This window comes from Cynocephalus volans, chromosome 2 (genome assembly GCF_027409185.1).
Source record: "Cynocephalus volans isolate mCynVol1 chromosome 2, mCynVol1.pri, whole genome shotgun sequence".
In the NCBI taxonomy this organism is placed as follows: domain Eukaryota; kingdom Metazoa; phylum Chordata; class Mammalia; order Dermoptera; family Cynocephalidae; genus Cynocephalus; species Cynocephalus volans.
The window spans coordinates 87,217,023-87,243,468 of record NC_084461.1 but is presented as its reverse complement, the minus strand read 5'-3'; the positions used below and the strand labels follow the sequence as shown (position 1 = coordinate 87,243,468).

The window sequence follows — 26,446 nt, the reverse complement described above, 5'->3', positions numbered from 1 at the left end:
CTCTTTTTCCTTTTGTGTTCTTTTAACTGAACATTAGTAGGGTATGTATTAAATATAGAATAATATAAATATTATTCCTTAATTTCTTTTATAGCACATGCAAAACTAGACTGAAAAATATTTTATATATTATATGTGTATGTGTGTGTATATATAAAAATACTTTATATATTATATGTGTATGTGTGTGGGCATTTTCAAATAGAGGTTTGAAAATGCCCACAGCATTTTCTCTTGAAAGGTGCTCTGATCATGGTGCCTCCGTGGCTGCCACAATCACAAGGAATTATTGATTGTACTTCCTGAGGATTGTTGAAACTCATTTATACTACACCATACTACTGCTCTGATCACTTACGCTCCCTATTAATATGGCTTCCTAATTGACTACCTCTATTTACACTGGTCACCCACTAATTTCCCCTTCATCCTCTAAAATTTTCAATGATTCCCTGTCACTCAGCATTAAGTAATGAGTTTGTAATACGTCCTACAAAAGATGAGCACAGGATGGCTCATACTTACAGCTTCACCTTGTTCTTCTATATTAGCATCACCTTGCTCTCCACTCCACATTCCACTTCACTTTCTGCACTCTAGCCACACAGCCTTATGATGGCCATGGTTTCTCTGCCATTGACCTCACACCCATCTACCACAATATTGCTATGTTAATGCCTATTCATCTTTCAGCTCTTAGCCCAAGTATCCCTTCCTTAGGTAGCCTTCTCTGATCTACCTAGCTAGGTCACAAACCCCTATTATTGGCTTCCATAGTATCCATGTATATCTCCTTTAAAGAACTCATCAGTGGTGGACTTGTATTATTTAAGTAACTATTTGTCTTTGATACTCGACCATTAGGTTCATGGAAGCAGGAGTTATAACTGTTCTTCCTCACCACTACACCTACAGAACACAAGTTTTGCCATAGAGCAGATGCCTAATCAATATGCATTAAATTAATTAACTGAAATACATAGATTCACAATATATCTTGCATTTTCTCTGTATAATAAAGATACCTAAAATTTTATATGTGAATAATCACCTCTGGGATAAGAGAAGCCTGAAAGAACATCATCTCCAGAAACATATCACAGCAAAACCTAAGGGAGCTAGCCAATTTTAAAATCATAATATGGATCTCTGGAGGTGAGAAATAGCCTTCTAGCTCAGGACAAAAGAGTACTAGAATATTTAAACATATTAAACATGTACTTACTCCAGAACCTCTAAGATTTCATTTAAGATGTTGTAGTCATACTGCTAACACCCAAAGGTCAATAAAGAAAAGATTAAAAGCATGTTCATCTATGTTTAGGACACTGCAATGTTGTTTTCCCTGATAGACATTTTTTCTCACCTACACCCTTAAAATTTAGCACCTATAATCAGTTATGCTTAGATTTTTTTCCTGCTTGATGACATGATGGTAGATAGCCACAGGTGAAATAAGTCCTAAGTAAATGTCATACAGCATGGATTTGAAGTTTCCTATATGAAAGTGTATAGCACATAGTTTCCTAGTCACCTCTCCTCTTTGTCTTTACATGGATTTCTTCATCTTCTCTGTTAGGTACTAAAGCTTGAGATGTGAGTCTTGATAATTCTTCTGACCTGCATTTCTAAAACTTCACCAAGGATTTATTTCCCAATTAACCTCGAAGTCCTATCTATAATGCAGCACCCCCAAGATTCATTCTACCTGGCCTCTCCCTGGCTATATGAGCAACCTCCCTAGATTTCTTCTATAATCTTTTTTCCCCCTTACTCCCACTCCATTTCAGCTTTGTCAGACCTACCCTTTTGCTGACTATAGTTTCACAGGTCAAATATTACACAGGTGTATATACAGATACACAATATACTCATATATAAGCACATATAAAATATATATGAAATAGAGGTTTGAAATATATATATTTATAAATATAAACATACGCATATATATTTCAAATACATATATTTTAAAGCCTCTACTTATAAATGAGAAAATTAAAGTAAAAATAGTAATAATAATAATAGCAACATTTTATAATATGTGAAGGAGGTATTAGCAAACATATTACAGTAAACCCCCCCAAATATATTACAACTGTAATTCTAAATACAACAACAAAAACAACAAAATCCCAGTAAGAATAGATATTTATTGCATGCGCACATATGTTAAGCACTGAGTTAAGGAGCTCACAAGCATTGCCTGATATAACCCTCATAACAATCCAAACAGCTAAGTACGCTTATTTTATACACAGATGCAGAAAATTTAATTTGGAACAGTAAATGGTAGAGCTAGAATTCATATACAAGTAATTTGACTATTGAGCCTAAGTTTTAAGACATTAAACTGTAGTACCTTCCTAATGAATCAATGTAATTTTAACTAAGATCACAAAATTAGTTGACAAAACAGTCTTGTCCTCTCAAATACAATGATTTCACATAATATCAGACCAGGTTATTTTTTTAGTTGCACTGTATTTTCTGGTGCTATCCTTTTGTAGTAAAAAATAACAACTTGGCAGCTATTTGCATTAACAAGTGCAATTATGTTGCTCTGATTAGTCTATCTCTTAGTTTTTTTGTTTGTTTGTTTTGTTTTTTAAAAGATGACCGGTAAGGGGATCTTAACCCTTGGCTTGGTGTTGTCAGCACCACGCTCAGCCAGTGAGCTAACCGGCCATCCCTATGTGGGATCCGAACCCGGGGCCTTGGTGTTATCAGCACCGCACTCTCCCGAGTGAGCCACGGGCCGGCCCTCTATCTCTTAGTTTTGATCACTGTAACAAAATCTGCTTTTTGTTTAGATACAGCCCTCTTCTGGCTTAACAGAACCATGATTGTGTTTAGAGAACAATTGAGCTGAGCCCTATAGAGTACATAATAATTATAATGATTGGTGTAAACCAATCATGAAAACATAATTTTCCTTTTGCCAGTCATTGTATAGGGGTGAGCAGATGAAGCAGTTCAGACAAATGGGACAGAAGGGATGTCTCCGTTAGTGAGGTTTCTGGGAAAGATTTTCCTCCCTGATAAAAATGGAACATAGGAAGACAATAATTGAATAATTATATTTCAGGCCCCCTTCCCTTCTTCCTGCTTGAGACACTATTGTGTGAGGACATAATGTTTAGAGCTAATGTAGCCATCTTATATAGAGACAAGGACAGAAAAATCCAGAATTCTTGATAATCTCCCAAAGCCACTGAATCAAACGTGGACCGGCTCATATTCATGATAAATAAACAACAATAAAAAAAAATGTCCTTTTAGCTGGATATGCTAAAGTCATTTTTAATTGGATATCCTATTACTTATAGCTAAATACCTTCTAACTGATAGGGGCATTTAGTATCTTAGATTCTCTGAGTCACTTTGCCATCTAATATCACCTGGATGAATATTTCTTTCTAACCCTTCTCTTAACTCTTCTATTTTAAGAATCTTTCGGCAAGTTCTATTAGCAATCCTTCCACTCTCATACACTGATCACATTCTTGTAGCAGTTTTCAGTGTAAAATCTCAGTACCAGAAAAAAGCCCACTATCTTTTCACAACTTCATTCTACACTTGTTTTTTCAGCTTAGCACAATGATCCCATCTCTATCTAGATCATCATATGCTTTTCACATACATTTTCCTCAGAGATTTCACAACCCTATTAATAATAAAAATTCACAATAAAAAAACACAACTGTTTTAAAACTGAGTTCCTCAAGAGGCCTAGGTTTCCATGCAGGTGTGGCCAATCAGTGCAGTGTTGCTTTGAGCTAGTTTACATATTGGGGTCCCACTACTAAAAAAGATGGAAATCTATAGCATTAGAACAATGCACAAGACACACTCTCACGAAGAAACTGTTATGTTCACTGCCCCTATTTCTCCCTAAGAAAAATTGCTACACCTATAAACTCTTCTGAATGGGCAGCAATAGTTAATCATGTTTTCTATCATGAAAAATCACCTACTCTCACCCACAACTAACATGATGCTGGGATGAGAACTTTTCCTAAAACAGGACTGTTGATCTCTAGGCTGGATTGTGACCTATGATGCGACCTACCCTACAAAGATAAGAGAAGCCAATTAGAATACCTGCTTTAGGAAGTGAATATGGGAGAAAACACATGCACATAAACATACAGGAGAATCGGGCAGTTTAAATGGGTGATGAAGATTAAAGGATTCATGAACATACTACAAGGTATAGTAAAGGAAATAGTACATCGGAGTAGACCTAAATTATAAGAAAGCAAAAATTTGGAGAAGCCAGAAGCTACAAAATAGAAAAAAAAAAAAAAAAAAAAATACTGAGTAAGCCAACCAAAAGCAAGAATAAGAAAGAACAGACAAAGAGTAGATAAATTTTGTTGATTTTTGTATGGCAGCATCACTTTTTGAAGAATTAGGACAGTTTTGCAATGGGTACCAATGTGTATCCAGTATAATAGATCTGATGAACAAATTCAGTGTAGTTTCAGGATACACAATCAACATACAAAAATCAGTAGCATTTCTATACATCAACAACTAACTTGCAGAAAAAGAAATGAAGAAATCTATCCCACTTACAATAGCAACAATGACAAAAAAAATACCTAGGAATAAATTTAACCAAGGATGTGAAAGACTTCTACAATGAAAACTATAAAACACTGATTAGAAATATTAAAGTAGACACAAAAAAATAAAAAGACATCCCATGCTCACAGATTGGAAGAATCAGTATTGTCAAAATGACCATACAAAGCAATCTTCAAATTCTGTGCAATCCCCATCAAACTACCAATGACATACTTCACAAAAACAGAAAAAAAAAAAAAAATTCAAAAATTTATATGGAACAACAGGAGGCACTGAATAGCCAAACTAATCCTGAGCAAAAAGAAAAAAGTTGGGGGGGGGGTATCACATTCTCTGACTTCAAAATATACTACAAAGCTACAGTAATCAAAATGGCATGGTACTGGCACAAAAACAGACATATAAACAAATGGAACAGAACAGGGAATTCAGAAATAAATCTATGTACCTACAACAATTGACTTTTTATAAAGGAGCCAAGAGCACATACTGGGAAAAGGACAGTGTCTGCAATAAATGGTGCTGGGAAAGTTGGAGATCTACATGCAAAAGAATGAAACTAGACCCCTATCACCCACTATACATCAAAATCAACTCAAAATGGATTAAAGACTTAAACAGTGAAAAACTCAGAACAATAAAAATTATAGAAGAAAACACAGGGGAAACACTTCAGGACATAGGACTGGCCAAAGATTTTATGAATAATACTTCAGAAGCAAAGGGAACAAAAGCAAAAATTAATAAGATTATATCAAACGAAAAGCTTCTGTGCAGCAAAGAAAACAATCAACAGAGTGAAAAGATGACCTGCAGAATGGGAGAAAATTTTTGCAAATTATGCATCCAACAAGAGATTAATATTCAAAATATACAAAGAATTCAATAGTAAAAAACAAATACTCCAATTTAAAAAAGGAACTGAACAGACTTCTTTTGAAGGAAAATATGCAAACAGCCAATAGGTGTATAAAAAAATGTTCAACATCACTAATCATGAGAGAAATGTAAATTAAAACCACATTGAGATGTCATCTCCCCCCGGTTAGAATGCCTATTATCAAAAAGGCAGAAAATAACAAATGCTGGTGAGGATGAGGAGAAAGCGGAACTCTTATACTTTGTTGGTGGGAATGTAAATTAGCACGGCCATTATGGAAAGCAGTACAGAGATTTCTCAAACAACTACAGATAGAACTACCATACAATTCATCAATCCCCCTACTGGGTGTATATCCAAAGGAACGGAAATCAACAAGTTGAAGGGATACCTGCACTCCCATGTTTACTGTGGCTCTATTCACAACAGCCGTACATTGGAACAAACCTAAATGTCCTTCAATAGATGACTGGATAAAGAAAATGTGGTATATATACACAACAAAATATTATTCAGCCATAAAAAAGAACAAAATTCTGCCATTTGCAGTAACATAGATGAGCTTGGAGAAAATTATGTTAAGTGAAATAAGCTAGGCACGGAGAGAGAAATGCCACATGTTCTCACTCATATGTGGAAGCAAAAAAAGGTGATCTTATAAACAGTAGAGAGTAGAACAGTGGTTACTAGAGTTTGGTTGGGGGAAGGGGATAGAGGGATGGGGAGTGATCAGTGGATACAAAATAGTAGAAAGATAGGAAGAATGGGATCTAGGGTTCTATAGTAATATAGGGAGACAACAGGTAGCAACTGAGTACTGTGAATCTTTGAATAGCTAGTCCAGATGTTGAATGTTCCTAATACAAAGCAATGATAAATGTTTGAGGTGATGGACATACTAAGCACCCTGACATGATCACTGCACACAGTATAAATGTACCCATATATCACACTGTACTCCATAAATATATACAATTATCAGGGTCAATTAAGAAAAATAAGTTAGAGAAGAAAAGAAAGAGAAATAGAGCAGAATAGTGATTATCAGAGTAAGGTAAAGGGAGGGGGAGAGGGGCCCAGGGAAAGGTTGGTAGTCTTGTACGAGTCTTGTTAAGTAGTAAGAATAAGTTCTGGTGCTCTAGAGTGAGAATAGCTAATAAAATTGTATTGTATATTTCAAGATAGCCAGAAAAGAGAATCTTGAATGTTATAACCACGAAGAAATGGTAAATGTTTATGTGACAGATATGCTGACTATTCTGATTAGATTATTATGTACTATACGCTTGTCTTGAAACAACAAACTGTACCACATAAACATGTACAATGAAAAATAAATAAATTTTAAAAAAAAGAAAGCCTGGGGAAATAGTGCAAATTGAGGTAATTGCAAAACCATTATTTAATTGCATATTATTTTCAGTCCCAATAACTTTTTTTTTTTTTACTATTCTGTAAGATGTAAATTCACCCCAATAAAAGAGTAAAAATATAAACTAACAGTCACTTTAAGAACTCCCTAAGAAGGAATGCCAAAAGCAGAATTCAAACTCTGGACCCTGCAGGAGCTGGGGCACTTTTCTAACCTACTTGACCTTTGGTGTATCACTTCATATCGTAGACATAACAAGTGCTCACCAAACCTACACACTTCCTCCTACCCCCCCCCCCCCCCCAACATACTCATTTCCCAGCCCTCATACAGTTAGGCTCAGAACCAGTTCTGGTCAATGAAACCAGAATAACTGTGTCATTTCTAGGCTGAAGCAGTCAAAAGCTCCTGTGCATTTGCTAGTCTCCCTCACCAAGCTCAGACAACTGTGGAGGAATTGTGTTGAAAGGGCAAAACCGTAAGATTAAAGGCAGCTAAATTGCTGAATTACCACATGGATGACAATTGTCCTAGAGGACAGTCCAAGCCTGCAGCTGAATTTGCATAAGGGAGAAATAAACTTTTATTATATTAAGCCATTGAGACTGTGATTGTTACTCAGCACAGCCCATATTTTCCTGATCAACAGACTTAGCCTGTGATATCAGTTCCCATATCTGTAAAATCATCTCTTTACCTCAGAGGTGAGGCTAAAATAATGTTTTTCAAAAAACTTTATAAAAATGCTGTATCCATCTATATGAACTCAAGGTGTCTTTAATACACCTAATGAAAAAAAAATAATAGTTCCTTCAAACAGAAATTAATAAGTGATAACATAAGGTTATAATTATTCACAATATAACATGTTACTAATAGGAGTTAAGGTTCAACAGACTTCAGTAATAAAAGAAAGTTAAACCTAAAACTGGGGGAGGAGGGGTTTGCATAGAAAATTATATTACACTCATATGTATGTAAATCAGCTAGTACAGAAAGGTAGAGACACTTTCACCTTTTGATCTTTTGCCATATTACTGAGATGAATGGTGAATAAATAAAATTACAATATAAACTAAAGTCAACCCACAGTATATGTTAATAACACTTTTACTTTAGAAAAACATAATACAGTTTGTCTACACAGAAAGAATCAACATTATATGCTGATCAAAATCTCATAAAAAGACTCAACACCTGCATGTTCCTTTAAAAATTGTCAAGTCTATACCTATTCCTTGTTCTAGGGAAAAAAAAAAAAGTATTAAATAATATTGCAATAAAAATCTCTCAAAAAGAACTAAGGAAAACATAACTAATTTCTTAATAAAATGTTTTTAATTACTATAAAATCCCCAATTTATGACTGAAGTAGTTTTCAAGCTATGTTTTATATCACACTTAAAATGCAACTTGCCAACATATCTTTCAATCCAATTTCAATCTTATACCATAATTCTTACATTTCAGAAAAGATCTAGCATAAAAATTTAAAAATATAGATTTCATATTTTTTGTGATTTTAAAAATATAGATTTGGTAATTTCTTCACCAAAGATAAAATTAAAGGCAAATGTAAAAATATAAAACAGAAATACTAAAATGATCACTGGAAATCATGACAAAAGAACTCAAGAACTTTGAAGAGTAGGAGAAGCAGAGTTGATATCTCAGATACCTTGATGTTTAACAATTGGCAGGGCATAAGGACCACCAATCAGAATAGACACTAGCTGTAACAGTGGGTACAGGTATCCTACTGAAATGTACAGGTACATACCATCTGAATCTTATTACTGAAGCTTTATAATTCAAATTTTATTGTTTTGTTTTCAGAAAAACTTGTAATAACCAACCAAAACCATCTCAATTCAGTTCTCCTTTTTTGTCCCTAATCCAGTCTCTATCAATTACAGGGGAATGCATCTCCTGATTGCACTCTATTACAATTTTCCCTGAGGACTGCAGTTATCTTAGATATACACTAATAAATAATTTGTATATTATCTTGGGCAAATACATGGAAATAGTATGTGCACGTGAAATAATCCTGATTAACTTTTCTGCACAGCCATAGATCATGAGCTCCACAGGTCTTTCAGTATGGAAAGTATTTAAAATGAGTTAAAACGACTGGATTATTACAGGGTTGATGTTAACACCTCTCTCACAGCTACCCATATTTCTAGTCTTCATTTCCATGTTTTGCTTTTAGTTTTCCACATATTCTTCATTATTTCCTTTTGTTAATTATTCAGGAAACATTTGAACAGCTACTATTTTCCAATGAAGGCATAAGGGGCAAACAGTGTAGAAAAGCAGACAACTGAACCAACAATTATAGTTTACTGGAAATAATGTCCTTTTATAAGTATTCACAAGGTGGTCTGGCATCACAAAGGTTTCCTAGCAGAGTTGATGTTTTGTTTTTATCTTCAAAGACAACTGATGAAAAAAAGAAAGAATGCATGCAATCCATCTGCTTGAAAAATTTACTTCCATAAAAATATATTACACTTGAGGCTGGAGCAGATAAAATTTAAAACAATGAAAAAGTCAGATTGATGAGGAATATGAATTATGAATTATGAGGAGTAAGCTAAGGAGTATGAACCTTATCCCATGAGATGCTATAGAACTGAGTTGCCCAATAGAACTTTCTGCAGTAATGAAAATATTCTGCATTGTTCTCTGCGATACAGTCACCACTAACGACATATGATTACTGAGCCCTTGAAATGTGGATAGTGCATCTAATGGACTGAAATTTTTAATTTTATTTAATTTCAATTAACATGAAGTCAGTGGCTACCACACTGTACATTATAGCCATAAAGCATTATAAGCACAGACACAGCATGATTAGATTTACATTTCAAAAGAAACACTATCTATTCAGTGTGGAAGGTAAATTGAAAGACAGACATACTTGGAGTGGAGAAAAGTTAGAGCAATACCACTGTAATGCAGCCATGTGAGCCTGAATGAATGTAAGGTTAGGGGAGCTCACAAAATGGTAATGGAGTCAGGAAATATTTAGAAATTGAAACTGGATAATTGGATGTGAATGGTAAGCAAAAGAAAGAGATGTGAGGTGGCTCAGGTTTCTAGTTTGGAAAGCTGAATAGATGCTGATGTAATTCATCTTATGAAGAATAGTGCAGCATGATTTGCTCAGGGATGAAAATGATGGTTTCAAGTTTGAACTTTATCAGTCTAAATCATCCATCCAGTAAGAAGTTGGCTGGTTTCATGTTAACTTAGAAAGCAATTAACAGCTTAGAGGTGGTAATTAAAGAAATGAATTTGGGATGAATCACCCAGACAGTCAAAGCAAAAAGAGTAAAGTAAAGGGTCCAGAAAATATTGCAATTTAAGAGGTGAAAGTCATTCCCTTCCACAAACATTCAGTGAGTGCCTTTGTATTCCAGGAGCTGAAAAGGGCCTTTAGCAACTAAAGATGAATAAGATACAGGACCTTCTCTCAGGATATTAAAGTTGTAGAAGAGTCCTAACAGTACAAAAAAGAGCTCATGGAGAAAGAAATTCATGAAGAAGCTGGGGACTGAACACTCAAAGAGGTATGAATCAAATCAGAAGAGATATCACAGAAGCCAAAGTAAGGGCCAGAATATTGATTGCTACAAAAAAAAGAGGGAAACATATACATGAAATTGAGAGTGTGGTTATTAATAATCCTCGGCAAGGGCAAATTTAGAGTGGTAGAATTAGAAGCTAGACTACAACGAGCAGAGGGAGGAATGAAAGGTGTGGAAATGGGGACATTTCAATGGAGGATCTCTCTTCCCTCCTACTGCATGAGCTTTATTTAGATTCCCTCTTTCTGACTTCTCAGGTAACAACTTTCCTTTGCTATATGTTCAGTATTTCCTGCTCTACTGGCTCTTTCCACACTACTGGTATTTAAACATAATTGGATATTCCACTCTTAAATGGATACCTTTCTATCTCTCTCATCCAATACTTCTCACTTTTTGCACAGTTAAGATTATTAAGAGTGACCAAAATATATCCAAGAAGCAAAGATCAACTGAAAGTAGATTAGGTTATAGGGCAAGTTCACAGATGATTCCTGTTGATTAGAGATAAAAATTTCAGTCACTTATATAAATATAGTAGTTTTTGCTACGATATTAAGTGACTTTTCAAATGGTCTTGTCTATAGAAATGAGATTCAGGAGCAGCCTCCTCCAATTAGCCTGATCTCTTGCAGCCATTTTCCTCAAATTTCAATTTATTACCAAAAAAATCAATGTCACTCCTCCACTAAATAAGCTCCTTGAGTACAAACATGACACCTTTGTTATCTTTAAAGTCCCATATCCAGAACAGTTTGAGGGACATAACAGTCACTCAAACTTATCATAAACTGATTTGTGTGGGTTGAAAGGTGGCCCATAAAATAACTTGCCTCACTACTTATTTTCATAGTCCACATTTGGCATTATCCTACAAAAACTCCCCACCCAGCATGTCACACATGCAAATGGTTACTGATGTGCTAAGACAAAGATTCCCTCAGCTCTTGAGATCACTAAGCAGGCTCTAAGGTGGGCACATATTCTCATACATTATTCCATAAGTATATGTGATATGACATGAAAAGGTTTGAAAGCATTGCCCTGACCCCAATACCCCAAGAAATTGGAAACACTTTACTTTTACCTCCCAGAACTGCACACATGACAGATATTGCTTAAATACAGAAAATCTTATTATCACATTTGGAAGGACAAGGTAAAAAGATAGCATTAGAAGCACTCCCAAAAGCCTTGATTATGTCTGTACTGCCTGTGGAAAGGGAAGACATCCGTAGAAGAAATCAGAAAAAAATAGTAACAGAAGATAAATAAGTCATTATCACTACCAAAACACAATGAGAGGAACTGTGCTAAGCACTTTATGTAGACCCTTGAAGCAATCATTTCCGGTAGACACAATTATTTTTTCTATTTTACAAAACCTGAGCTAAATCTTAGAGATGCCAATTAACTCACCTGAGAGTACACAGGCAATGTATTCTTGTGTGAGGCTGGGATTAGAACTCAGGGAGTATGATTTCCCATCAGGTTATGCTGAAATGGGACCAGGATAGGATAATGGAACAGAAGTCAATTGAGGAAAATAACTCAAGAACAAAATGATCATTATAACAATTGCAGCTGAACTGTTCAGAGACTCTTTTGGTAGAATAAATAACATTTGGTAATACGGAGGTGACCTTACAGACTGCTGTCCTTCAAAAAAGCTCAAGTTTCCTCTGTCCCCCTACTTATCTCCACCTGTAATGGTAGAGGAGCAACGATCTTAACTGGTCAAATTGCAGGCTATTTTTTGAGCCAGTCCTAGGGACCGGAGTTTTAAATTGCTGGCTTAAAAAATATCTAGCAACATGGGTATGAATAATTTACATTTCTCCCCAAAGCCTAGAGCAAAGATGGAGCAGGGATATGAACATCTGCTGTCTTTGGTGACTGCATTCATTTCTTTACAGCACCCCATACTTCTTTATTGATATCATCTCTCCCACAATAGACCTAGTCTGGTGAGATGATAATTAGGATCACTACCATACTTGCCAATAGGTGGGAAAAATTTATTTCTCCATCCTTGGAATTTGATTCCTGAGCTGAGGGACACAGACACTGAAAACTACTGCATACTCATGAAATGAAATGCTCCTGCAAAGAGACTTCTGTCAAATTTTGGCTTCTCGTCTCCTAAGTTGCCTTGGTTCCTACCTGTTCCTAAAACCTTCAGCTTTTCTTTGACTTTTTAAGATCTCAAAATTCTTCCAATAAATTCCCTTTAGTCTAAGTTAGCCAAACTTTTTTCTTGTGTTTTATCAAAACTGTAATTGATATAAGCAGTAATCTAATCTTTCTTTAACATTAGAAGGAAGAATGAAAGGAAGGTTATAAGAAGGATGAGGAAGCCCATTTCTGTTGAAAACACCTAATAAAATTACCACTATTTGAACATTCCCTATCTGAACATTTACTTTCTAAGTCTAATCAAACCTACTTCATTTACTAAATGTTTGGGTACAAACACTGCTCAGTCCTGGATAAAAAATGGTAAGTAAAACAATTTCCTTTCTCAGTTTTTCTGAGTCTTCTCTAGAAGCTTCACTTCACGCTGGTCCCTGACATATTTGACTCCCATACCACTGATATGTCATCATTTTAACATTTTGGCTCTTGACCACATACCACCTAACACTTCTAAAATTTTGAATGTATGAGTAAACATTTTGGGAAGGTAAGCTTTCATCTCTGCAAAGGGTATCAATTCCTTGAGAACTTATACTTGTTAAATACATTTCCAAGCTTTTGGGTCTCTCTCTACACAAAGAATTGACTATATAATGCCCAGATGAATAAATGTTGACAAACCAGAACAATTTACAATTGTTAGAAAAATTCCACTTTCAAAGAATATATAAACAACTAAAATGGAAATTCCACAAAGGCAGGGAGTTTCCCATCTTGTGCACTGCTAATCCTCATCGCAAGACATACTGATACATAATAGGTGGTCAATAATATTTATGAAATCATGGCAGTGACTAAATATAAAAATGGAAAAATAGTCAGTGTTCCATTTTTGCCTAAATTGAGTGATTTCTATCAATGTCATATGATTTTATAAGTAGTGCTAAAACCATATGTTTTCATATGTTAAATTGCTAAACTCATATTCTTAACTAATCAGGTAGCAGAGATATGGTTACCAATCTGCCATCCATAATTTATTAGTGACTTGCTCCAGGAGGAGTTAAGATAGAAAAATGCATAATCAGATTAACAAAGATTGCTTTAAAATATCACCATTCCCTGAATATATCTAGCAAATCAAGGAAATCTTTGGATGAAGAGAGGGATGTAGAAGGGTGAGATAGGATACTAAACTATTTCAGCTCAGCACAGACATGATGATCAATACATGGTAAGATTGACTCAATTTTTAAAATAGTGAAACTTGCAGGTTTAACATTCAACAAAAATTATATGTTTTAAACAGAAAGACACTGGGCATATAATATCCACTTTGTTTTTCTCCATAAATAAGCTAGCCATCTTTATGTGCAATATCACTTGAAGTCGGTTACTTTACCACAGGAAGCAGCACAGTGGTTGAGAATGTAAGTTAAGTTCAGGCACAGCTGGGTTTGGGCTGATCCTATATTTGTACCTTTGGAAAAACTAACCCTGAGCAGCCTCAATTTCCTCAACAAGAATACTATTACATTGACAGTTTTTGCAAGAATTAAAGTGGAAAATGCACATGAATCTGACACAAATTAGCTATTAAGATAGTAAGTAAAATCTCAAAATAATGTTTTAGTAAGTATATCTCTTTGAAAGAAATCTAATTTTGTGTCTTAGTTTATAGGCTTTGGTAACCATTCAAATTAAATTAATATTGTGTATTTCCTCTAAATGAAATAATGGAGTCTTCAAAAAGTTCATGGAAAAATTCATATGATCCTTTAATTCCATTTTCCATGAACTTTTTGAGTACCGTTGTACTAAAAGAACTGCATTTAAATGTTTTTTCTTAGCATCCTGGACATTCTTTATTATCTATATGATTATTTGATTAATGTCCTCTGATCCTCCAGTCTATAAGTGCCACAGAAGCAGAAATATTTCTTTTGCTCACAAATATATGCCCAGTGCCCAGTACCTGGCAGCTGAATAAATACTGACTGCCTCAATGAAGGCTATCATGCTAAATTTCATGCTCATCTCAACCATATCAAATAGGTTTAATCCCCATTTCACAAAAGGGATTCTGAAACTGGAGAGGTTAAGTGACTTGCTAAAGATCATAGTGAGAAAAAGTGGAAGGGTTAGAATCTAAGACTTGATCTCCTTCCAATACACCACATTAAGTAAAAAATGAAAAAACTGTAAGGACGGCATGAATAAAGAATTCCCTGCTTTAAGGCAAGGACTATTATTCACATAGTTATTTATAAATTGTTTCTATATTATCAATATACATACTCAAAAATAATAACAAACCTTAAAAGTGTCCCCCCCCCTCCCGGCCTTATATATTTGACTGTGTGAGAACATCCTATAGAGGAAGGAAATCTATGTATTAATTGAGATATTCACACTTCTTTGTTCTCTCAGTAAGTAGTAATTACTCTTAAATTTCCAAATCCTCACCACCTAGCTACACAGCAATATAAAGAATTAACTAAGAATGCCCATTCATTAGGCAACTGCTTTACTCAATGCCCACCATACGTTGTACAAAATGTTCAGCATACAGTAGAGAATAAAACAGACAACAAGCCTCTTTTCATAAAGATTGTGTTCGTTTCAGAAAGTCTACTCTGTCCCTACTGTGTTCCTTGCACATATTTTTCAATTTCTACAGTGAGAATCTGATTATTCTTTGGAATAGACTCAAAGTGAAAGTTATTCCTAGCCACATATTCATTATAACTGAGTTAAGCTAAAACAAAACAAATTGAAGTCTCACAGAGTTCAACATAATAAAATTTTACAAGTAAAATATTCTCTGTGTCACCCCGTATCAGTTAAGAAAATGATGATTTTGGGCTCATTCTTCCCCTTTGGTATGCCAATAACTAATGCTGGTATACTATAACACATATTTTGGAAGTGGGAGCCAAAATGAGGATTTACCAAAATGAGGATGAAAATCATAATCTGGAAGTGATAAATATGAGTTCTGAATACCATCCAAAAATTGTTAACATCAATCAAGCTTTGGACGTTAGGTAGCCAACTAAATTTAGGACTTGGACTACATGAATGTGTTAGATGCTGGTTAAAGAATACAGTTTTTATTAGGCATAGTTCAAAATTTGGCTGTTATCACACAACATGTTATTTATCGAGTCATCCAACAGAACCTGATTGAAAAAACTGTATCCTTCTAAGTTTTACAGCAATAAAGACAGAAAGATCAATGACAATAAACATACGTATATAAGATTATAAATAAGGTGGAAGCAAAAGAAAAAATGAGAAAGGGACATCATCCTCCCCAAATTATCATCATGTCCATAATTTACATGTATAAGAAATATAATATTCACTGTACTAAGGATCTTCATAGGAGGAGTACAGACAGCATTAAACAACAATTATATATTGAGAAAAATAATTTGTTTCAATTTTCGTTTAATCTTTCTTTATATCAATAAGAAAGTCTCAATTTTTTGGTAATATGCCTTAAATACCTCCTGAACATTATCTAACTTCCTTCCCCTTTAGCAGAGAGTGGTCGTCGAAGGTTTTCCACACAGGGTGCCGAGCTGTGGGACTCCGAGGCCTATGTCTACAGGCCTTGGTTCACCTTGGGAAGCTTTCATGGCCAAGAGGCAGTGCCCCCAGCCCAGCGGATTTGTTGGCCTTTGTGAGCCAAAAGTATCTAGCTCAGTAATATTGTTTACACCAGTGGTTCTCAGACGTTTTGGATTCCTTTACATTCTCAAAAATTTAGAACCCCTAAAGAATTTTTTTTTATGTGGATTATATATATCAATATTTAACATACAGATTAAACCTGAGAAAACTTTTAAATACTTATCAGTTGATTTAAAATAATAACATATTACAGGTTAACAAAACTTTTTATGAAAAATAACTATACTGTCAAAAAAGAAAACAAAAATTATGGAAAGAATGACATTGATTTAGGTTTTCTTAAATCCCTTTAATACCTGGCTTAAAGTGATAGAAGTAAATAGAAAATAGAAACAGATAGGAAATAGAAAACAGTTAGATTTTCATATTTGCCTCTGCAGTCAATCATCTGCAATGTGCCTGGTTGAAGGATAGGAAGAAAATACAGCTTCACACAGATATGAACTTGGAAAAGGAAGCATTTTAATAGCCTTTTTAGGTATCAGTGATTATTCTTTTTCTGGTACTACACCAAAACTTGACAAGAGGTAGTTATTAAAGTTTAATTGCAATGTGGAATCTAAAACAATATCAATGAACTTTTTGTACCCTATAAACTTGTAAGAGAATGTACTATTTTGAATATAAGTTTTGATACTGTAGATTCCCCAGACAGTTCTCAAGGAAACCCCACCCTCAGGATTCTCTGGACCACTTGAGAACCACTAGCTTACACAGTACTTTTTTAATCAGTCACTTAAGCCAAGTGACATTGGTTTTCTATTTATAACACCTATAATGACCTGTTTAAAAGGAAACTTTTAGTGTGAATAATCAATTTAAAGAAATACATTAAATAATGGAATTATGGGACAAATGTGAAGTAGTTTGGAAAACAATAAACAAGCACAATCCTGCAAACCTACCCTCTACTCTTACATTATAGTGGAGAAAACTGCTAGACAGCTTTGCCTCATTTCCTCTCTTGGTTGGCTCCTTTTAATGATGAGATCTTGGCTCTGTATGTCAACTCTTCTGAGGTGGTCCCCAACTAATTAGGTACAACCTAATTATTTAGGTGGCAGGATTAAAGGCCAATACTAAGAAACACTGATGAGATCTTGGCTCTGTATATCAACTCTTCAGAGGTGGTCCCCAACTAATTAGGTACAACCTAATTACTTAGGTGGCAGGATTAAAGGCCAATACTAACAAGAACTTTTCTTCTTCTAAATTTTATATAAATAAAATATCCATAAGGCCCTTCTGCAATACTATTAATCCACTCAAATAAATATTGATTTCCTGTTAAGTGGCAGCACTGTTCTAAGAACTCAAAGATTTATAAACCTACTAAATAGGAATCCTGCCCTAAAAGAGTTTGCATATTGATAGGCCAAACTTTGGCAAGTTAGGTACACAAAAATATATAGAGTAGAAAGGGAGAACTATTACTACATAGTTGTCAAGACTAGAAGGAATAAAAGATCACTTCCACTTCAAGGAAAGGGTGCTCTTTGAGTCTGAGGCGGGCCTCAAACAAGATGAATAGATTTGGAGGTGTGGTACTAATTTATAACGGAAAGGCAACAACTACTTGGAGATTTAATTTCCCCCAAAAGAAACAGGCCATTAAGAAAGTCAAAAGCATATTCTCACTCAGGGAGGAGCTCCAGATGCTGGGGGCGGGGAGGAAGCAAGGCCAGGTGATAGAAATCTGCCTTGCTGGAGGGAGGTCACCGGCCAGCCCATCTCAGCTCACGGGGGAGCCCCATCGAGGCTTCGCCTCACCTGACTGTCCTGACCACGAAGTACACCAGCACCGCGCCGCTCACCACCATCAGCACGGTCAGAGCCCTCTGGGTCATGGGCTTGTCGCCAGGGTTGGGGCTCACCGCGAGGCCGCCACCCACTGAGACTTCCCCGGCCTTCCCTCCGTGATCGACCGCCGCAAGCCCCGCCCCGGGGCTGCTGCCGTTGCCGCCTTCTGAGGCACGAGGCCCCGTGGCTTCAGCCGGAGAACGGCCCGGCTGCTGGGCAGCGGTGGGGCCCGGCGGCAGCGGCGACAGGGTCCGCGGCCCGTGTTCTGGAGGCGCGGCCTCGGCCGCCTGCAGCAGCACCGCCAGAGGCCCGCTCAGCGTTGGCAGCAGGAGCAAGAGGACGACGGAGGTCAGGAGGCGGCTGAGACAGCAGCAGCAGTGCGGGGCCTTCATCGTCCCCAAAACTCTCTCTCACCACACGGGAGCCGCCGGGCCCGCCACCCTGGCAACAGGAGGGACCATGGGCGCCGCGGAGAATAAGGAAGAGGTGACCAAATCCCGGGCTGAGGCCCGGCCCCTCCCCTGCAGGCGGCAGAGGAGACTGCGGCTGCAGCTGCCGGGAGAACCGGAACTTCGTACATTTCAGCAGCCACTGCTGTTATGGACGCTTTCGGTTGCTAACTCGTAGGGGTGGGGCGCGCTCAGTGACGTCAGAAGCCTAGGGCCGAGTGCGCAGGCGCCCTGGTCGAAGAGCGTTGAGGGGGTCTTTGCTGTGGGATGGTCTGCATCTGCTTAGGTGTTTTCTTGACTGTTAGTAGCTACTTAAACTGAATTTCCATGTTACTGATGTCAGAGTTAAACAGGCAAGGAAGACTTGCCTTCAGAGTGAAGGATGAGTAACAAGAAGGTAGACATAAAAGGATTGTGTGACATGTGCAACAACTCTTTCATGCAGGAACCATGAGAGAGGAAGCTCATAGTTTGAATTTCTTGGTGCAAAACTGCAAAAACACATCTAATCAGTAGGCAAGACGGCTTAAGGTTTCCCTCAACTTGCTTACAAACTTTAATCAAGCTTTTTTCCTGCCTCTGACTTCCCTTTCTTCAGAGCATTTACTTTATAAAGTTTATAATTTCAAATGCTTTCTCTGCTCCTTTGAGATGTAAATCTTTTAAAAAGCTTCTTGCCAGAGTTATAACTCAAGACTTTTTCTCAAGGACCTGGCAGCCATCTTTTTGAAATTTAATCAGCAAGGAAGACAGTGCCCCTATCTCCCATTTTCTGTGGGAGGATAGGAGCCTAACCTCTGTAGACTCATTCAAGTTGTAAAATCACCTCCTGTTATGAAGATAAAAGACAGTTTACTTTTTCTTTCAGTAAAGTTGATTAGCAAGCACAGGTGATCTATAATTCCCTCATCCCAGCTCTTAAAAACTGTCCAGTTCTTTTAGAGAAGTTGAACTCAGAGGAGTTCTTGCCCTTCTCCCCTATTGCAATAGTCTTAAATAAAGTCTTCCTTGCCTACTTAACTTTGACATCAGTAACATGGAACTTCAGTTTCAGCAGATACTAAGAAAACACCTGGCCAGAAGCAGAAGTTAATATTTGTCATGCTTTTTAAAACATATTAATTTAACAAATCATTCAGAGTTCCTGCTCTTTGCTTAGCACTATGCTAAATTCAAAGTTGTATATAGTGAACAAACAAGACTCAATCTCTGCCCTCATGGAACTTAGGTTCAAGTGGGGATAACAACAATAATCACACTAATTTTCAATTCTGAAGTGTGTGTTATAAATTAAATGTACAAGATCTATAGTACAAATATTGTAGAGAGCTGTTTTACAAGACCACTGCTCTAACCCCTGAGCTGTGGAGCCAACTGCTAGAGAGCTATTTGAGGTAGGATAGACAGGATAGAGTTTTATCTTTTTCAGGGAGCAGGGTGATACAGTTGCTTCTGCCTGGTAATATTGTAGGGACTAGGCATCTGAATGTTGGGTTCCAGTGTGAGGAAGCCCATTTGTGACACATCCTAGTGTCAGCTAGGCATTTATCAATGATAAAGTGTCTCTTTTGATTTCCCATCTTCTTTACTCAGAATGTTATTTCAAACCATAAGTGGGAGAGAGTTGGCATTTAATGCCATTCTTCCCCACCACCCAAGAAAATCCAACATTCAGCTTGTCAAAGAAAGAAAGGAGAAAAAAAGAAAGAAAACATGCATTATCTTTCCTTCCTTCCAAAATCTGATTTTAGAATTGTGTTTTTTGTCTCGATTAGTGACATTATTATTCTCCCAGGTGCTCAGGCATAAAATCTTGGAGCCATTTGTTCCCTACAATATTCCATCTGTGGCAATCTTTGCCAGTAACTGGGACATACAAAATGCTAAATTGTTCTGAAATCTCAGAGTCAAACTAATGTTTCTAAATGATTAGAGCAAGTCACGTTCTCAAAGTGTGACTCCCAACCACCTGAATCAGAATCAAAGGCATTTTGTCTAAAATGCAGACTCCAGAAATTCTGAGATAGAATTTTTGGGAGTGAGGATATGCACTAAATAAACCTTTTTATCAAGCTCTCAGGGTGATTTTTATTTACACTAAAATTTAAGAATCTCTCCTTTCCCTCATCACCTGAATCCAGATGTTGTCGTATCCTGTCCACTTCCCAAATGTCTTTTCCATTAATGCATGCTTTTCTGCGCCCTGCTTGTAACTAATCATTTTTATATTGCTAGGGCTTTCTGCTTTCACTTAGACCCTATGTATTACTGCTGGGGTAAACCTTTCAACTTTAGATCTCTCAAGTAAAAAACAAACAAAAACCAATTGATTCCTCAGAGATTCTCAGTCCTCAACAACAGTGATCTTAAGCACACAAAGCCCCTAGATATTGTTTGTAATACATCATGATGTAAAGATACATTTAAATCTATCATAGGAATGAGGAACAATTTTTACAGGAGAAAATATTGTGTGTTGCTTTTGCAATATAAAATGAACATTTTGAGCACAAATATCTATTTGAAATATAGTTATCAAACTATAATTGGTTGTTTCTGAATCTTTCTATTAATATTAATATACTACTCGTTCATTTACTTGTTATCAGTTGGCTTGCAAACAAGTGGGACCAACCAGTAGAGATTTAAGAACAAATAGGGGAGAAAAATTCCTAGAATGAGAAATTTATATCAAATTAGTTAAATTCATCTGTTAATTTACCTCAGCTGATAGAACAACCATATTTCATGGAGATATAGTTAAGAACCATTGGCCTGCTGAATAAAATCTGAACTCTTCAGTCTGGTATTAAATAATGATTATGAACATTAATTAAGTACCTAGTATGTACCAGATATCATGATATCAAATATTAAATGATTAGCTTGTTTAATCCTCAAAAGTACCTCATAATTGTTCCTATTTTACAATTGATGAAACTGAGACACAGAATAATTAATTTGGCCAATACTCAAGTGATTAGAAACAATAGAGCTGGATACTGAACTCCAGCAGTCTAGTAGCAAAGGTGTACTATTAAAGGCCACATTATTATATTCTGCTAATTAAGCATTTCCATGATTTGATTTTAGCTTCTTGTCTCCATCAACTATTGTTAGAATAATGCTGCATAACCAATAACCATAAAAATCTCATTGGCATACAACAAATAAGCATTTCTTTCTCATATGTCTTTGGGCAAGCTGGGGCTGACTGACTTCAGCTGCCCTTGGCTGCACTTGGTTCCAGGCCACAGGGTTAGTTGAAGTTTACTCCACATGTCTCTCACATTCTTCTAGGATCAGAGGGGTATCCGGGTCATGTTCTCCAGGCTAAGATCAGAACTTCCTGGGCAAAAAGGGTGAGTGGAAGGGAAAAGGGAAATGGGGAATAGTTATAGTAAGGAGCTGCGTGTGTGTGTGTGTGTGTGTGTGTGTGTGTGTGTGTGTGTGTGTGTGTAGTAAGGAGCTGCGTGTGTGTGTGTGTGTGTGTGTGTGTGTGTGTGTCTACCCCAAAGCCTCATCTAATGCCCTTGGCATGCATCTCATTGGTGAGAGATATGTCACATGGCTGCTGGGAATTTTAGGATTTAAATGGACATATTCTAGTCTCCAGCAAAACAGTGTTTATGTTAGCAAGGAAAAAGACCAAAATTGATATTGATTGGCCTCATCTTCAGTTAAGTCTACCAGAGGACAAAGCTTAGTAACTATTCCCTGTTGGCAAAATGTCCTTGCTTGCTCATTAAGAAGGAAAGATAAGAGATTGGCTAAGCTGTAATGGTCATTCCTAGTCACACACACACACACACACACACACACACACACACACACACACACACACACACACACACACACACACACTCACACTTTAAATGGCAGAAAACTTTGACATAGGTGACTGAAGTCCAAAAGGAAACAGAGTTTAATAGTCAGAATAGAGAATGTGAAGTGATCACAAAGCTAGGAGGCCTAAAGAATGCATTAAAAGCCAGAATGTGAAGGCAGCATTGGAATGTCAGATAGAAAACTGAAGGGCAACAGTTCAAGGATAAGAAGGGAAGAGTGCAGCTGTAGTACAGACAACATAACCAAGCAGGGGTATGAATAAATTTTAGGATGAAATATCTATAAAATAAAATGACGATACAAAAGGGCTGTGGTTCTTGAGAGGAAAGAGAGTAGGTGAGCCCCATAGTTTCCCTGGATCTCTGTGGGGAAACAGTTTCTCAGCTGCAGTGCAGTTACCTGGAGTTCAGTTCTAGCATGGAAGTCTCTTATCTAATAAGGCAGCAATCAGAGTTCTGAATATTTTAAGTGGCTGGAATTTGGGGGGCAGGGCAATAAGAGAAGGTATCTGACTGAGAGGTGGGCACTACAACTGTAGGTGGACTCTGGATCTACTTTAACAAAGCTGAAAACCAAGTCCTAACAATATTCTTAAGGAAACATAGTTTGGTGATTGAATCACATCGATTTAGGGGAATTCAGAAAATAGATAAACAGGAATTATATGATCACAAGTACAGCGATAGGCAATGATTACAAAAAAATAAACAGAACAACCCCATGAAACTATGGAACAATATTGCACAGTTTAGTGTATACGTGTTGGAGCTGCAAAAGGAAAAGACAGTATAATGAAGCAGTAAAATATTTTTGAAAACTGACAGATGAAGAACTTTCACTTGAAGTTACAAGATGGTCAGAGATCAGTAAGCAAGATAAATACAAAGGAAACCGCATTTAGGCATATCAGAGTTACACTGAGAGTCATGAATATCAGATTTCCAAATAAAAATATCTTTAAAACAGCTCAGAGTGAGGGGGAAGCATCACATACAGAACAGTAACAAAAAGGAAGGCATACTTTTCATCAAAAACAGTGGACACCAGAAGACAATGTAGTAACATCTTGAAGGTGCTAAAAGAAAACAAAAAGCTATCAGTCTTGAAGTCTATATCCAGTGAAAAGATTCTCCAAAAGAATGGTGAAATAACGATATTTTCAGATAAGTGAAAGCTGAAGAAATTAATTTCAAGCAGACTGTACTACAAGAAATACTAAAGGACGTTTGAATGAAAATGATACAAGATGGAAATTTCGAAGAAGAGAAGATTAAGTGGAAAGAGAAAATCAGTGTGTAAATACAAAAATCCCTGGGTTTTTTTTATCCTATTCTAATTTCTTAAAAATAATAAATTACTTTGCAAAATAGTATGGCCGGGTTGCGTGTTTGATGCGCGTACAAATTAAAATATGGCAATAGCTTAAAAGTAGAGGACAGCAGAGATGTAGGAAGCGGAAATATATAGCTTCCTGTTTGTGAGGTAAGACATGTTAGGTGTGAAGTTTGAAATGTGTGTGAAGTGAGAAGTGGGATGTTTCTAAGTAGAATTGTGCTTTTGTAAAGCTATTATATTTGTGAAGTGTGAGGTGGGATATGTCAGGTTCACACCTGGGATTTGTGAAATAGGAAGTTTAAAAAATTAGGAGTGAAGACGATTGAAGTGGCACAATATTTATGTTAAATAGACTTGTTGTTAAATTAAGGAAGAATATTGTTAGAACTACAGCAACCAGTAAAAAATAAAGAAAAAACCTATATGTAAGAGAAGATAATATAAATAACTACCAATAAAAATATATCCTTGCCAGGCATTTCTTATAGCAGATTATGAAAAAGAGATATTTCTGATAATAAAAGTGATACATTGACATTATCAAAGTTTATAAATTTACAGTATAAAGAAGCAGTCATTCCACCAGCCTGAGAATTTTCAATATTCATTTTCAGGATTCCAATGTTATATATGTGTCTGTGCACATAGATGTACATATATAAATACTTTTTGCTTATATTATACACTTAGACCAATATGGCATATATAATTTGTATTCTGTTTTTACACTTAATATCAGAAATATCTTATTTGTTTTAAATCTCTTTGTGAACTTGAATTTTAATGATTTACCATATGTGTTTACTACATTGGATCATTTACCTTTAGCTTAACATAATTATTAAATATACTCCTATGATATTCTTTTATTTAAATATTTTTCTTCATTTCTGCCATTGAGTTATTTTTTAAAGGAAATGTATGCCAGTGACCTTGTTTTAGGATGTTATGTATGCAAAGTCTCTGTTTTGAAGATTAAAAAAAATTGTGTCAGTTGGCTGTAAAGCAGAAGTGGATAGAGCTGAGGAAAATAGGAAATGGTAAATGGCTCTCATTGGCTGTAGCTGAGCCACAAACCGCAGAATAATAACTGCGGAAAGGAAACTCAAGACTGGTCAAGGCAAAGGCACGAACACTGGAAGGTGGTGTTTGAGAGCAGAGTCAGACATGCGATAGAATGGCTTCCACTCACTGCCATCATCACTTGGGAGAAGGTTAGGCCTTGTACGGGAAGGTCATATTAGTGAACATTTAGTCTTATGCAGTGATTTCGTATTCCCAAGATTAAGGATAGTGTGTTAGCAGTGAACCCAAAAGAAGTCACCATCGGGTTTGAAAGGAAAGTTGAAAGCGATTATTAGTATTTTTTGAGTCAAGGGTGTTTTTGGCTGCCTGCTTCTCTGCACTGTACAATTTTCCTTAGCATCAGTGTTACCAAGGGCATATAAAAAAAGGGAAAAGCATACTGCACTCATTGGCAATGGCAGGTTACGAGGCACTGAGGAATCACAGGGGTGGAAGGGCCATGGGGTTTATAATTTGTAACACAAATTATTACATGTCTGCAATTGACTGTTATAGGACCTCTTCAATGCAATGTTTGTGTTTGGTGGTTGATATTGGTAAGAGACCGGGGAGGGGGAGAAATTTTTATTTTAAAGCCTAGAAACTAGATAAGTATCTCAGAAAAGAAAACCAAATGTCACCAAGGCAATTGAATATGTAAATATTTGCAAACAAATCTTGTCATTTCTTAAGTGAGCTGAAACCAAATTTGGAATTTCTTGGAGACATCATACTCGTATTATAATTCCAGAAAAACATATGATGCCTAGATAATAATCATTATATATATATAAATATATATATATATATATATTTTGTGTGTGTGTGTGTGACCGGCAAGGGGATTGTAACCCTTGGCTTGGCGTCGTCCGCACTGCGCTCAGCCAGTGAGCGCACCGGCCATCCCCATATAGGATCCAAACCCGCAGCCTCAGCGCTACCAGAAGTCGCTGCGCTCCCAGCGCCGCACTCACCTGAGTGAGCCACGGGTCGACCCTCATTATATATTTTTAATAGTTCATTAATTTGGAAGGATATGCTTGATACCATATAAAAGAGAGAAATGCTTCTTATTGATCAGTTGACTCCATACCTATGGTATGAAACCCTACTTTAGTTTATTTTAAAATATTTGTATTTGAACCGATATTAAATTTACATGGTTCAAAATTTAGAATGTGCAAAAGAATATTTACTGAAAAACGCTCTTCCATCCCTGTTCACCAGCAACACAGTTCCTTTTTTAAAGTCTCATAATGTTTTCAGTTTCCTGTCTACCTTCCAGAGATGTTCATACATAAACAATATATAGAGAAATTTTCCTAACACAAATTAGATGGTACTGTTCTTTATGTACAGTCTGGTACTTTTTTGTTGTTGTTATTTGCAAAAATGCTTTGGAAATTATCCCATGTTAGTACATAATGAGCAGTCTTATCATTTTATTGAGGGCCAAATTATGATTTCTGTAAACATTAGGCACTTTTGCATTCTTCAACCTCTAGCTCCCTTAAAAATATTAAAAATTATATCTCATGACTGTATTGATATAAAGATTAATATAATCTAGGCTGGATTCATTATTATTTATTATATTTTTTTTCCCTCTGATTATAAAAGAAATTAAAATCAACACTTTTTATGAGTTCCTAAAAGTATGTAGATCTTA

General features: G+C 36.3%; 1 protein-coding gene across 2 annotated transcripts in view; it reads right to left on the bottom strand.

Moving 5' to 3' along the window:
* Positions 1–18,610, bottom strand: part of FAM174A (family with sequence similarity 174 member A) — a 33,577-nt gene extending 14,967 nt beyond the window's left edge. For both annotated transcript variants that reach the window (XM_063087979.1, XM_063087980.1), the window contains exon 1: positions 18,050–18,610. In XM_063087979.1, coding sequence (XP_062944049.1) covers positions 18,050–18,471 — 422 coding nt within the window. In that variant the 5' untranslated portion in view covers positions 18,472–18,610. The remainder of the gene's footprint in view (positions 1–18,049) is intronic.
* Between the last annotated feature and the right edge of the window lie 7,836 nt (positions 18,611–26,446).